The sequence below is a fragment of the Notamacropus eugenii genome, chromosome 6 (genome assembly GCF_028372415.1).
Source record: "Notamacropus eugenii isolate mMacEug1 chromosome 6, mMacEug1.pri_v2, whole genome shotgun sequence".
Classification (NCBI taxonomy): Eukaryota; Metazoa; Chordata; class Mammalia; order Diprotodontia; family Macropodidae; genus Notamacropus; species Notamacropus eugenii.
Genome location: NC_092877.1, coordinates 388,301,499 through 388,315,841, shown reverse-complemented (window position 1 = coordinate 388,315,841; position 14,343 = coordinate 388,301,499). Strand labels below are relative to the sequence as shown.

At 45.1% G+C, this 14,343-nt stretch overlaps 1 protein-coding gene across 7 annotated transcripts in view; it reads left to right on the top strand.

Moving 5' to 3' along the window:
- Positions 1 to 14,343, top strand: part of ITGAE (integrin subunit alpha E) — a 50,154-nt gene that overhangs the window by 10,389 nt on the left and 25,422 nt on the right. For 6 of the 7 annotated variants that reach the window (XM_072619004.1, XM_072619010.1, XM_072619003.1 and 3 more), the window contains exons 2-5: positions 3,626 to 3,755; positions 12,185 to 12,279; positions 12,887 to 12,957; positions 13,084 to 13,453. In XM_072619004.1, coding sequence (XP_072475105.1) covers positions 3,626 to 3,755; positions 12,185 to 12,279; positions 12,887 to 12,957; positions 13,084 to 13,453 — 666 coding nt within the window. The remainder of the gene's footprint in view (positions 1 to 3,625; positions 3,756 to 12,184; positions 12,280 to 12,886; positions 12,958 to 13,083; positions 13,454 to 14,343) is intronic. The other variant, XM_072619006.1, reaches the window with a different exon arrangement.

The following is a 14,343-nucleotide window of genomic DNA, read 5'->3' as shown; positions in this document are numbered from 1 at the left end:
AAAGAATGAATGGGTTGAAGAACAATAAGTCATTTTATTAAAGAGAATGACAATACTGAGACAACAGACCAAAATTTATGGGATGCAGAAAAATCAATAATCAGAGAAAAATATATGTCTCTAAATGCTTTCATCTATAAAATAGAGAAAGAGCAAATCAATGTATTGGGCATGCAATTAAAAAAAACTAGAGAAAGAACAAGTTAAAAATCCCCAATTAAACACCAAATTGAAAATCCTAAAAATTAAAAGTGAGAATAATAAAATTGAATGTAAGAAAATAATTGAATTAATAAATAAAATTAGGAGTTCATTTAATAAAAAAAACAGTCAAATAGATAGTCCATTGGTTAATATGATTAAAAAGAGAGGAGAAAACCAAATCACTAGTATCAAAAATGAAAAAGGTGAATAATAGCTAATGAAGATAAAATTAAAGCATTCATCAGGAGTTATTTTGTCCAATTATATGCCAACAAATTTAACAATTTAAGTGAAATGGAAGACTACTTACAAAAATTTAAATTTCCTAGATTAGCAGAAGGGGAAATAGAATATCTAAATACACCTGTTTTAGAAAAGGAAATTGAACAGACCATAAATGAACTTCCTAAGAAAAAAGTGTCAGGACCAGATGGATTTACATGTGAATTCTACCAAATATTTAAAGATCAATCAATTCCAATATTTGATAAATTATTTGGAATAGTAGGCAAAGAAAGAACCCTATTAAATTCCTTTTATGAAACAAATATGACACTGATACCTAGACCAGGAAAAGCAAAAACAGAGAAAGAAAACTGTAGAGCAATTTCACTGATAAATATTGATGTAAAAATCCTAAATAAAACACTAGCTAGGAGACCGCAGCAATATGTCACAAAGACTATGCATTGTGACTAAGTGGGATTTATGTCAGAAATGCAGGGATGGTTAAACGTTAGGAAAACCAATAGCATAATTGATTATATCAATAACAAAATAACAAAAATCTTATGATTAGATCACTAAATGCAGAAAAAGCTTTTGACAAAATACAACACTCATTCCTATCAAAAACACTTGAAAGAATAGGTATAGATGGATTTTTTTTTCTTAAAAAGATCAGAAGCATTTACCTAAAACCATCAACAAGCAGTGTTTATAATGATGATAAATTAGAAGCCTTCCCAATATGGTCAGAAGTGAAACAAGGACGCCATTATCACCAATTAAATCACCAATCATCACCGTATTAGAAATGCTAGGAATAGAAATAAGAGAAGAAAAATAAATCGAGGGAATCAGAATGGATAGTGAGGTAACAAAAGTATCTCAGATGACATGATGACATACTTGGAAAATCCTAGAGATTCAACTAAAGAGTTAATTGAAACAATAATTTTTAGCAAAGTGGCAGATATAAAATAAACCTACATAAATTATAGATCACCAATAAAACCCTGCAAGAAGAGATAGCAAGAGATACCCTATTGAAATAATCATAAACAACAGTAACAACCACAGTGTGTGAGGACAGTTTCTGGTAGACTTAGCCCTTCACAGCAATGCAAGGACCTAAAACATTCCCTAAGGACTCTTCAGGCAAAGTGCCGTCCACATCCAGAGAAAGAACTATGGAGTTGGAACACAGAATGAAGCAGACAATTATCTCTTGTGTTATGTTTTGGCTTGGTTTGGTTTGGTTTTTCTCATCATTTCTCCCATTCATTTTAATTCTTCTATGCAACTTGACTAATGTCAAACTGTGTTTAATAAGAATGTATGTGTAGAACCCATATATGATTGCATGCCATCTTGGAGAGGGAAGGGGAGAAAATTTAAAACTTATGGAAGTGAAATTGAAAACAAATAAATTAATTAAATTTTAAAAAATAATTATATACAGCATAAAATACCTGAGAATATACCTGCCAGGACAAACCCAGAAACTACATGAACATAATTATAAAACACTTTTTATACAAATGAAGTCAGATTTAAATAATTTGGAGAAATATTCATTGTTCATGGGTGGGCAGAGCCAATAACAACAATAATGACAATTCTACTTTAATCTTCTAATTCTACAATTCCATCTCAAATTACCAAAAAATCGTTTTATTGACCTAGAAAAAATAATAACAAAATTCATTTGGAAGAACAAAAGCTCAAGAATAACAAGGAAATACATCCAATATATACATGTGTATGTATACACACACACACGCACACGTACACACACACACACACACACACACAAAGGAGCTTTAGCAGTACCAGATCTTAAACTGTGTAATAAGGTGGTAATTATCCAAACTATCTACTGCTGTCTAGGAAATATAAAGGTAGATCATTAAAACATAGTAGTCATACAAATCATAGGAGCAAATGATTATAATAACTGTGCTTGACAAATGCAAAGATTTAAACTTGTGGGATAAGACCTCACTATTTGGTAAAAATTGTTGAGAAAGCAGTCTGGCAGAAACTGGGTATAAACCAATACCTTACACCATTTATCAAGATAAGCTCAGAATGGATACATGACCTAGTTATAAAGGAAGATTGCAAGTAAACTAGACAAATGTGGAACATATTACCTACCAGACTTAGGGACTAAAGAATTTATGAATAAACAAGAGACAGAGAGCCTTGTGAGATATTAAATGGTTTATTTGGTTACATTACATTATAAAGATTTTGTACAAATAAAACCAACATAGCCAAGATTAGAAGGAAAGCAGAAAAATTGGGGGACAATGTTTACAGACAGTTTCTCTGATAAAGGTCTCATATCTCAAATAGAACAAGAACTTTGTCAAATTTACAAGAATATGAATCGTTCCCTAATTAATAAATGGTCAAAGGATATGAGCAGGAAGATTCTGGAAGGAGAAACCAAAGCTATATCGAGTCCTATGAAAAATGCTCTAAATCATCGCTGATTAGAGAAATGCACATTCAAACAACACTGAGGTGCCCTCTCCCACCCCTCAGATTGGTTAAAATGATGGAAGAGGCAAGTGGCCTTGGCATCAGTGACCTAGGGGCCTTCACTTTCTCTCCTCACTCTTGCCTCCTCTGGTTCCCAGGAGACCCTTTGTGCTGACCTTCCTGATCAGGGAGCTGTCCACCCTCCTTGCTCCCCTCTGTGAGGCAAGAGCCATAGGCCCCAGCGGAAACTGCTAGGAGAGGCCAGTGAGGAGTGGGCACCAATGGGTCCCTGCTGGGGCCCAGCCCTCGGAAGGCCTTGCCTCAGAACATCTGCCTCACTCACTGCCTCAGCCTTGGCATGAGTCTCACTGCCATTTCCACAGGGCTTTGGGGGCTTTAGATTTTTTTATCCTGAGTGGTCCTCATGGCAACTCAGGAGCTAGGGGCTAATAGGATTGCTCCTCCCATTCGCAGATGAGGACACCAGGGCTGAGGGAGTGACATGATGGATTTGCTTCCTAGGGGTCAGTGCTAAGAGCCTAACCCAGGCCTCTCTACCTCTAAATCCAGGCCCTTTCTCCCCTTCCTACTTCCTGGCAGCAGGGTCCTGAAGGCCAGAGTGGGTGAGGAGTAGTCTAGAAAGAACATAGGGGGTGGGGACCAAAGGATGCCCTGCCTCCTCATTGCTTTTCCAACACTATCCCTACAGGGCTCACGTCCCTGAGAGGTTTCAATCTAGACATCAGGAGGACTTGGCTCACATCTCCTCCAGCCCGTGGCCAGGGCCCCCACGTGAGAGAAGTCCAACTGCATCAGGACAAGAACAACAGCCACACCTGGTGAGTTGGAGGGACACAGACCATAGGCACCCTCACTCCTACTGCACCCTCTGATTCTCTGGCCACCCCTTTGAGAGAAGGGGGCCCCCAGGACAGAGCCTTGGGACACACCCACAGACTGGGAAGGGTGGGTCAGACAGGTAGAAGGAGACCCTGGTGTCACAAAGGCCTCGAGAGGACAAGGTGTGTTTGGGGGGTGGTGCCAAAGGCTGAAGGGCTAAGGAGGAGAGAACTGAGAAAAGGCTGGGGCTCAACAGTCAGAATGGGGACAGTGCCACCCTATGCAATGATGGAGACAGGAATCAGAAGTGAGTGCCTGGGAGGTGAGGACCAGGAGGAAGCAGAGCCCAGAGCCAAGTCAGGGGCTGTGCTGCAGAATCTCCAAGAGTTGGAAAGGACCCCCAGGCCTCCGAGGTCTCTGATCATGAAACTCCCTATCTCCATTTGGAGACCTCCAATGATGGGGACCTCACTACTGCCTGAAGCAGCCTTTCCTCAGCCCTAGAGATATTCAGTTGGCATCAGTCTACACTAAATCTCCTCTTGGTCATGTCTTCCACATCATGGCTCATGGGACTGAGTCTGAGCAGCCCTGGAAAGCCTTGAAGACTACTCTTGGGTCCTTTCCCTGAGCCTTTTGTTGTTTAGACTAAACATAACCGGTTCCTTCAAGACCCTTCCCCATCCTAGATGGTGTCCTCTGGAGCCTCCCCAGCTTATCAGCTCCTTCTGGAATGCGGCCTCCAAAACTGAACCTGGCCCCCTTGCTGACCAGGACTGACTTCAGAGGGGCTCTCTTCTCTCCTCTCTCTGTCTCTCTGTCTGTGTCTATCTCCGTCTCCCTCCCTTCCTCCCTCTCCCTCAATTCAGCCTAGATCACATTAGGGTTTTGTGCCGCCTCCTCACATTGTTGAGTCATATTGAGTTTGCAGCCCCCAGATCCTTTCCAGACAAATGTCTAACTAGGTCTCTCTCACTTTGCACTTGTGGAGTCAATTCTTTAAAAAATTATTGATATCTTTTGCTTTTACATTATCTTCATTTTCAAATCTCTTCCCTGCCCCCCTTCCCATACCAGCAGTCCATCTCATAACAAAGGACAAAAAGCAAAGGAAAATCAGTTTGACCAAACTCATCACCATGCTGACCAAGTACAAGGCTGTGATCACCCACGTCTACTGAAAAGGAGAGGAGGTCCGTCCTCTCTCCTCCGCTTTGAGGCCATGCTCACTCATCATTTACACAACGTTCCATTTTTGTGCTGATCTGTTGTCACAGTCCTTGAGTGTGCTGCTTTTCTCTTTTTTCTTTTTAAAATTTTACTTTTTAAAATTCAATTTTCTTTTTATTGTCAGTTCTAGATCTTCTCCCTCCTTCCATTTCCTCCCCCACCCACTGAGAAGGCAAAAATCATAATACTCATTATATATTATACATATGAAGTCATGCAAACATTTTTCTGCATTACTTGTTTTTTAAAAAGTGAGAAATACATATGTGTCAGTCTGCACTTAGAGTTCACCAGTTTTCTCCCTAGATAAAGTGTCATTCTTCTTATATTGGCTCAGCCTGCCCACAAGCAGTTACTGTTCCTCCAGTTGTTTAGATCTGTCTGTATCTGCGTGAAAAGTGTTTTGTCATTGTGTTCATGGAACTCCTGAGTTTGTCTAGGCCAGTAGAATCCCAAGTACTTTATATTGTCTGTGGCTATTTTTAATGGAATTTCTCTTCCCATCTCTTCCTGCTGGGTTTTGTTGGTAAGAAATAGAAATGCCGATGATTGGTGAGGGTTCGTTTTAAACCCTGCAACTTGCTAAAGTTGCTAATTGTTTTAATGTTTTTTACTTGTTTCCCTAAGTATACCATCATGTCATTTGCTAACAGCAATCGTTTTGTTTCCTTATTTCCTATTCTTATTCTTTAAGTTTCTTTTTCTTATCTTATTGCTACAGTGAGCATTTCTAAAATAAAATTGAATAACATCTTTATTTTACACCTGAACTTATTGGAGAGGCATCTAGTTTATCCCCATTAAAGATGATGCTTGCTGATGGCTTCAGATAGATACTACTCACTTTAAGAAAGGCTCCATTTATTCTTATGCTTTCTAGTGTTTTTAATATGTCGTATTTTGGCAAAAGCCTTTTCTGCACCTATTGAAGTGATCACATGATTTTTGTTGTCATTGTTATTGATATGTCAGTTATGCTTAAAGTTTTTCTAATATTGGACCATCATGCATTCCTAGTATGACTCCCCGCTGGCCATAGGGTAATATCTTTGTGATATATTGCTACAATCTTCTTGCCAGTACTTTATTTAAAACTCTTGCATCAATATCCAATAGGGAAATAGTCTATAGCTTTCTCTGGTTTTGCTCTCCCTGGTTTAGGTATCAGCACCATATTTGTATCGTAGAAGGAATTTGGTAGGACTCATTTATTTTCTTGAAAAAAACAGTTTATATAATTCAAATAATTATGTATTGGAATTAATTGTACTTTAAGCATTTAGTAGAACTCACTTCTAAATCCACCTGATTCTGGGTTTTTTTCTTAGGGAGCTCTTTATGTCTTATTTAATTTCTTTTTCTAAGATAAAGTTTTCTAATTATTCTATTTACTTTTTTTTGTTAATATGGGCAACTTACATTTTCATAAATATTTACCCATTTCATTTAGATAGTAAATTTTATTAGCATATCTTTGGGCAAAATAGCTCCTAATAATTTCTTTAATTTCATCTTCAATGGTACTGTGTTCACTCTTTTAATTTTTCAGACTGGTAATTTGGTTTTCTTCTTCTTCTTTTTTTTTTTTTTTGGTAAAATTAAGTAAGTCAGCACTTCATGTATTTGTCTTTTTTTTTCATAAAAACCAGCTCCTAGTTTTATTAGTTCCATGTTTTTGTTTTAGATGTTCAGTTTTATTAATATCTCCTTGCATTTTCAGAATTTCTTTACTGGTGTTTAATTTAGGTTTTAATTTTTTTTTCCTGTTCTTTTGCATGCCTAAATCATTGATCTGCTCTTTTTCTCTTTTGTTGATGTATATGTTTAGAGATATATAAAATTCCCTTTAAGTACTGCTTTGGTGGCATCCCACACATTTTTGCATGTTTTCTCATTGTCATCATTATATTTAATGAAATTATTTGTTGCTTCTATGATTTGTCCTTTCATCTACTCATTCTTTAGGATAAGATTATTTAATTTCCAAATTAATTTTTAATCTGTGATTGAAAGTCCCTTTTTAAATGTATTTTATGGCATTGTGGTCAGAAAAAGACATACTCCATTTCTCTGTTTTTTTCCACTTGTTTGTGAGGTTTTTAATGCCTTAATACATGGTCATTTTTTTTTTTTTTTTGTGAAAGGGCTATGTTCAGCTGAGAAAGGTACACTTCTTTTTATTCCCATTCAGCATTCTCCAGTAGTCTCTCATCTAACTTTTCTAAAATTCTGTTCATCTCCTTAACTTCTTTCTTGTTTTATTTGATAGATTTATCTAGTTCTAAGACGAGTAAATTGAGGTCCCCACTGCCATAGTTTTGCTATTCCTCCTTTAATTTTTCCTTCAAGAATTTGGGTACTATGCCATTTTGTACACATATGTTTAGTATTGATATTAATTGTCTATGGTACCTTTGAGCAAAATGTAGTTTCTTTGATTATCTCTTTTAATTAGGTCTGTTTTTGGTTTTGTTTTTGCTTTGTCTGAGATCATAATTGCTACCTCTACTTTTTTTACTTCTTCTGCCCCAAGCCCTTATTTTAACTCTGTGTGTGTCCTATTTCAAATGTGCTTCTTGTAAACAACATATTTTTGGATTCTGGTTTCTAATCCATTCTGCTATACTCTTTTGTTTTATGAGTGAGTTCATGCCATTTACACTCACAATTATGAATACAAACTATGTGTTTCCCTCTCTCCTACTCTTTTATGTTTATCCTTCTCTTTTCTACACTGTCCCCCCTTCATTTTGCTTCTGACCACCACCACCCCTTAAATCTTTATCACCTTCTCATCTCATCACTCCCCTCCCCAACTCTTGCCCCCTTCCTGTCCTACTTCCCTGTTGGGTAAGATGAATTTCTCTATCCAGCTGTGTTTTGTGGGGATGTGTACATTCTTTCCTCCTTGCACTAGTTCGGATGAGGTTCAAGTATCACCTGCTCCTCCTACCCTCATCTCCTCCTTCAATGTTGCATGCTTCTTCTATGTGAGATAATTTCCCCCACTCTTCCTTTCCCTTTCCCCTTCTTCCCATGCATCCGTTCCCTTTGACCCCAGGGGTCCCACCGTTTGTACCCCAAGCACCAGGATCTCTCCCTTGCTGGTTGTGCCACCTTCAGTGAGGTCATTCAAGACATTATGAACTGCTCAGTCCATGGCCTGAGGAGGCTGGCAAGCTCTGGGAATGAGGGGGACTGGCTTTGACTGAGCACACACTCTTAGCTTCCCTGGGTCTCATTTGCCCAAGGTGAGAAAGTGGGGCTCTGGCTCCAGCTCACGGTTCTAAGTGTCCCAGTGAGGGGCTCGGGATTGTTTTCCTGGGCATTCCTGGCTGGCCCAAGGTCTCGTCTGATCCTGGAGGTGATGGAGAGCTGTGAGAGCCTATTGATTGGTGGGGGATTTGACCTTCCCAATCCTAAGTTCCCCAGAGTTGCCTTTCTTCTCAGATATATTTTCATAGTAGACATGAGAGGAAGAGACTGGTCTCTTCTGGCTGGTCAGCTTAGAGAGAAAGTGAGGAAGGAGGACCTTGGGGGCCATCATTTTACAGAGCAGGAAACTGAGGCCCAGGGAGGGTCACAGATCACACAGAGTTACCTCTAGACCAAACCTCAAGGCTAGCCCCTCAGGCTCCAGAGCCAGGGCCTCATGGGCAAAGGGCCCACCTGCCTCTTGGATCCCCTTAACCTGGAGGAATGACTAAGGGCTCAGCCCTGTGGGAAACCAGAAATTCAAGTTTCTAAGCCTAATTCTGAAGTCCACTGTGGGTGTTTTTCTTCTTTTTTTTTTGTCATAAATTCCCATTCCTTATCTAGGGGCAGTCATGGAGAAAAAGAGGAGGAGATCAGGTACGGCGGGCAACTATTTCTCTGAGAGGAAACCTCAGCCCACAGAGAGATGGCCCCTCACTTCCTCTTCTGTCTCACCAATAAGGACCCCAGCTAGACCCAGACCTCAAGCAAGCTGCTTCCCTTTTCTGTGCCTCAGTTTACCTGTCCACCTACAAAAGCCCCTGATAGACCTAGGTGCCAGGTCCTGAGACCTCAGGTCCTGCCTGAAAGCTCCCACAGGATCCACATAGAATGAATTGGATGACCCCCTGGGCAGTAGAGTCAGAAGCCCAGAAAACCTCAGTGGGCCAAAGTCTCAGACCATGTCAAATACAATTAAATGTAAGATAAACTCTTCCACTCAGATTCAAGCAGTAGGGGAAGCAATGACTCCAGAAGATTTGGGGAGAATAGAGTTGGGGATTCCAGCTCCCTGGGAGTCCACAGTGTGACAAGGCAGCCATTCACATTCGTTCCACCTACCTGAGGCTGCAGGCAGAGGGCTGCAGCCTGCCCAGGATCAGGGAGAGCACAGCTGGACTGTCCAATCTAACCTGATCTGGAGGACTCTGGACCACTCTGGGCACCCCAACTTAGGAAAGCCAGGATGAGCAGCTGCCTTGATGGGAAAAGGTCCATGGGAATCTCTCTGGGCAAGGTTGGGTTCAAAGGACTAGGGCCCAGGAAGTGCCCCTGAAGGGGAGAAGCAGCTCAGGCCAGGCATCCCATGAGTCAGTGGAAGCTCTCAATTTCCTTTTCTTTATAATGGACGGGCAGACAGAACCAAACTGCCACTCTCCCTGTCCCATTGTTGGTTTCCTGAGGGTTCCTGTTCCTCCGGCCGGCCCATGTGCCTGGGCCTGGCCCTCTCCAGCGTCTGCTGGATCTATAAGCCAGAGCTTGCACAAGTCTGTCTGTCTGTCCCTCTGTCCAGGTCCCTTCTGTCCCCACCTCTGGTACCATTCTTTTGAATAAACAGGTAGTTCTTTTTTTGTGTTTTGAGAATGAGTCCTCCAGCGGGGTTGTAATCTCCCTGGTGGGGGTCCTCCAGCTCTGCCAGGAGGGCTTCCCAAGCTGAGCCCAGCAAAGTTATGAACTCAGTCTTGTCTGAGAAGCAACGTGGCCACAGCCAAGTTTTCTGCAAGAGGATAAACTTTTCCCAGAGTTGGGAGAGGGACTTCCAAGGCCATTTGGTCTGATCCAGCGCCCCCTCCCCCCCCCCCCCCCACTGCCCCAGAATCTCTCTCGTAATATACCAGACAAGGGTCCATGCTGCCTTTGGTCAAAGGTCTCTGATGAGGGAGAGTCCCCTCCCCAGCCTCTGCTGGGGGCCAGCTCACCTGGTGAGGAAGCTGATCAGGCCCTTACCTCCATCTGTACTGGAGCAAAGGTTGTTCAGCCGCCCCTAGGACTAAGAAGCAAACAGATTTTCTGGACAGCTAAGTTTGGTGGATAGATGTCAGGATTTTGCATTTTTCTTTTTACAAATGCCCCCAACATAGCCATTGTAACCATGCCAACTCTCACTCTTTTATAAGTTTGTCATTTCCTGACAGAAAAGAAGCAAGAGTGAAAGCACACCCATCTGGAGTGTGGAAGACACTTGCTCTCTGCGTCTTGTGGCACTATTATCTTTGAAGTTCCTCCACGGAGAGCTGTCCTCAGGGCTACTCCATCCCTGGCCCGCAGCCTGCCAGAGTCCCCTCCAAGCCGACTCCTAGTCTCAGGCACCATCTACTTTTTAGAAACATTTTTGATTATCAACTTAACAAGTATCCCAAAACTCTGTAGTCAAGCACTCTCCAAAAGGGACAAATTCAACCGCCAAACCTTTGTCTTTTATGAGTACAGCAAGTGAATTAACAAACAGTGCAAATTGTCCTGGGCCTATCCTCCAGCAGCTAGGTCCCCTCCTCTCTCTTTGGCAGCCTGGTGTGCAAGGCTTAACTCAGCATCCGCCTTGCTTCTGGGGCTCTCTTACCTCGCATTCCCACCTTCTCTGACTGGTTGTCTTCCTTCGTCTGGTATTTTCAATGGACCCCTTAGTACCCCAGGTCCTCTTTTTGGGCTCACGTCCTAGCAGTGCAGTGATCAAGGAAAACTGTAGACAAGTGATGTGTGCCTGCTGTCAATCCCTTGGCCTCTTTGGGCCTCGGCGTCTGCTTGCCAGTTTGGTGCAGCTCAAGGGTCCTGGGCCACCTGGTCAGGTTCCCCACATAAAGACCTCATGTGAGGGTTCTGATTTGGACCATCAGAAGGGCTCATGGAAGCTGGGCACTTGGAGAGCCCAGTGCCATGTTCTGAAAGCCTGGGCAGCAGCAGCCCCTACCCCAAGGCCTCAGCAGAGGAGGCTGCCTGTCGTCCTTGCCTGGGGAGGATGTGGTAGGACCTGCCTCTGCTCAGAGGCCCCTCAAGGGCCTGGGATTGTGCTGTCACATGTGTGTCCCTATGTGGCAGAGAACATGTAGGACTTCTTCTCATGCAAAGCCAAGGTATCTGCCTCCAGCCCACAACCTCAGCTGGGGTGTACCGGCAGTGGGGGCTCCTGGGGAGGGAGAGGGGCAGCTGGTGGTGAGTCCTAGGAAAGACAGATGGACTGAATGCCAACTGGCCCCCCCAGTCCCACCCACGAACTGAGGGGTAGGGAGACCAGCTGTTTCCCTGGAAGCAAGGCTAGCTTCAGTCAACTTCTCCCTGCAGCCCAGCCCAGCCTCCTGGCCCTGCTGGGGGAGGTATGTGGTGGGGGAGCTGTTGCCACGTGGAGATGAGCTGATTGTCTGCTCCCCTATCAATGGGGCAGATTCTCCAGCAGGTCTGTCTGCACCCCCCTAACCCCACGCTCTGACACAGCTGCTCCTTTGTGTTGACTCACCTTCCCCTCCTCCCCCACAGCCCTTGCACGTGCAGCCACCCACAAAGGAAAGGGTGGCCTGCAGCTGAGGCTCTCCTCCACCAGGGCAGGGTGTATCACTGGCCAGGCCATTAGGAACCCTGACAGAAATCCCCCAAGTTCACTCTGGGCCCCTCACAGGCTTTATTCATCTGGGTACTGCAGAGGGTGGCCTGCCCTGCTTCCCAGGCCCCAAGAGGCCTCTGTTCAGCTGTCCCTGTGGCAGCCCAGTGAGCCAAGCTGTAGGTGCTCTTCCAGGCCTCGTTTGCACTTGGCTAAATGTGGCCATGGGGCAGCCTCTGTCTCAGTCTCTGTGTCTTCATCTCTGCAATGGTAGGGCTGGGGTGTGACATAAGTCCCTGCCTGGGCTGGGGCCTGGCTGGCCTCCCTAGGGCACCTCCTTCAGGGTGGTATAGGCTGGGAGCACCTGGGGCAGCTCAGTGCCAAATCTTGACTCTTCTTTCCCTTGCCAAGGCTCCTTGTTACTGGACCGTGGAGAGAGCATGGAGCTGCCCACTTCCATAGCTGTAACCTCAGCCAGGATGACCAGCTCCTCTGTCAGCCCCTAAGTGAGTAAACTTTGACCCCCAGGGATCCCACCTGAGGCTACACCATAGACCTTCTAAGGCCAACTTGCACCCACAGGGTATGGAGCCTCATCACTCTCTGGCATCAGGAGCCCCACTGGGCCCCTGGCTGGGTCTAGCCCTCTGGTGAAAGCCTGGAGCTAAGAGCTCTGGGAGGTGGGTTTACAGGCCTGGACAAGAGCCCTTTGGTGCAGCCTGATTCAAGCAAACCCTAGAAGTTGGGAGGGGTGGAGGAGGGGTCAGTGGCCTCTAACAGAAGCTTTCTGTGTACCTTTGGGTTGGCCCCATCTACTCCCTGGGCCTCAGTTTGCCCTGCTGGAAAATAAAGGGGGTGGTCCTGATGCTGTCTAAGGACTAGACCCACCTTGACCGCAGAAAGGGAGACAGATCCCGGAAGGCCCAGGCTCAGTCCTTGTTGGCCTGATGAGTGTCTCCAGGCCAGACTGGCCTCCCTGCTAGCTGAGGGCCTGCTCCCCGCTCTTGGCCTCTCAGAAACTTCCTCACTGAGTATCCCACCTTCCCGCTGTTTTCCCCTCCCCATGTCCCTGGCCCTTCTCCCTTCTCCCTTCTGTGTCTTGAATCATTACAGAGAATGTGCCCACTCCTCAGGGGTCACACAGTCAGGTCTCCATGGCACGGGGTCCAGATGGCACATTGGTGGTGAGTGTGTGGGATGGGGTGCAGACAGTGCTGGGGTCTGTCCTTCACAAGATGGGAGTTACCACTGCCCCCATGCAGGGCACTGTCCGCTGGTGCTTCCACTGCCTTGGTCCCATTTCTCCACAGGTGTGTGCTCAGGTAAAGAGGCGGGGCCGCCCACAGAGCCTGGCCCAGGAGTTGAATGGGGCCTGCAGCCTTCTAGGGGCAGACTTGGGTCTACAGAGTTGCTTTGGTTTCCTTGAAGTTGGTGAGTTAGGGGCTGAGGGTCAAGAGGTAGGGCAGGGTGTGGTCATTGGTGACCCTGCCTTGTTTCCTAAAGAGAATTTCCCAGTCCAAGAAACCTGTGGTGAAAATCTTAGTTGTTCTTGCCTGAGTCTGGAACCCGCTGCCAGCAGCCTCTACCACAAGCACCTCAACGCCAACCGTAACAACCACAACAGTCACCCCAGTGCCAGGGAGAAGCGAGCCCTGGAGGAGGAGGAGGATGCGGAGGCAGGTGAGACAGCAGAGCTGGGGAGGATGGGCTTTGTATCACTCACCTCTAGGCTCCTGGAAATGGCCAGAGGGGAGCACAGAGGGCACCCGGGATTAGGCCCACCCCTCACTGGAGCAGTTCTCCCAGGCAGGATGTTTGTCCAGACAGCCAATAATAATCATGACTGATAAAAACCAAAATAATAGCTGATGTCTGTGGCTGAGTCACTTGCTTTGTGACCCCACTGGGGATTTTCTCAGTAGAGATACTGCAGTGGTTTGCCATTTCCTTCTCCAGCTCGCTTGACGGCTAAAGATGCTAAGGCAAACAGGGGAAGTGACTTGCTCAGACTTGCTCAGCTAGGAAGGGTCTGAGGTTGTATTTGAAATCAGATGTTCCCAACTCCAGGTCCAGCTCTTCAGCACCTCTGGTGGGAGGGCTTGCCAAGCCCTTTTCAGGGCCCCAACCTGTTTCCCTACAGCTCTGCCCCCTTCCCATAGTGCTCTGGGTTCTACCTCTCAGGTTCATTTGAAGCAAACCTGTCTAACTCCTAGGACAGCCTTCCCCCAAACACTGCCACTGCTGGTTAGTCACAGCACGCACTTCCCTAGGAATGTCGTTCTTTGGGGCTCCTTATTCATCCACAGGGGTAAGGCAGTCCAATGGATAGAGTGCTGGGTCTGGAGTCTGAAAGACCTGAGTGAATCCTGCCTCAGAAGCGTCCTGGCAGTTGTGAGGTTCAGTGAGACAGCCTTTGTAAAGCATTTAGGGGTGCTGCAAATTACTGCGATCAATGTGCACCCTTAATACTAGGGGGAAACCAACAAGCGCTATGAACACTTGGAACCCAAGTGAGCGCTATCAACGCTCGAATTGCCCAGTCCTTCAAGGGCAGCAGGAATTAAGGGAAG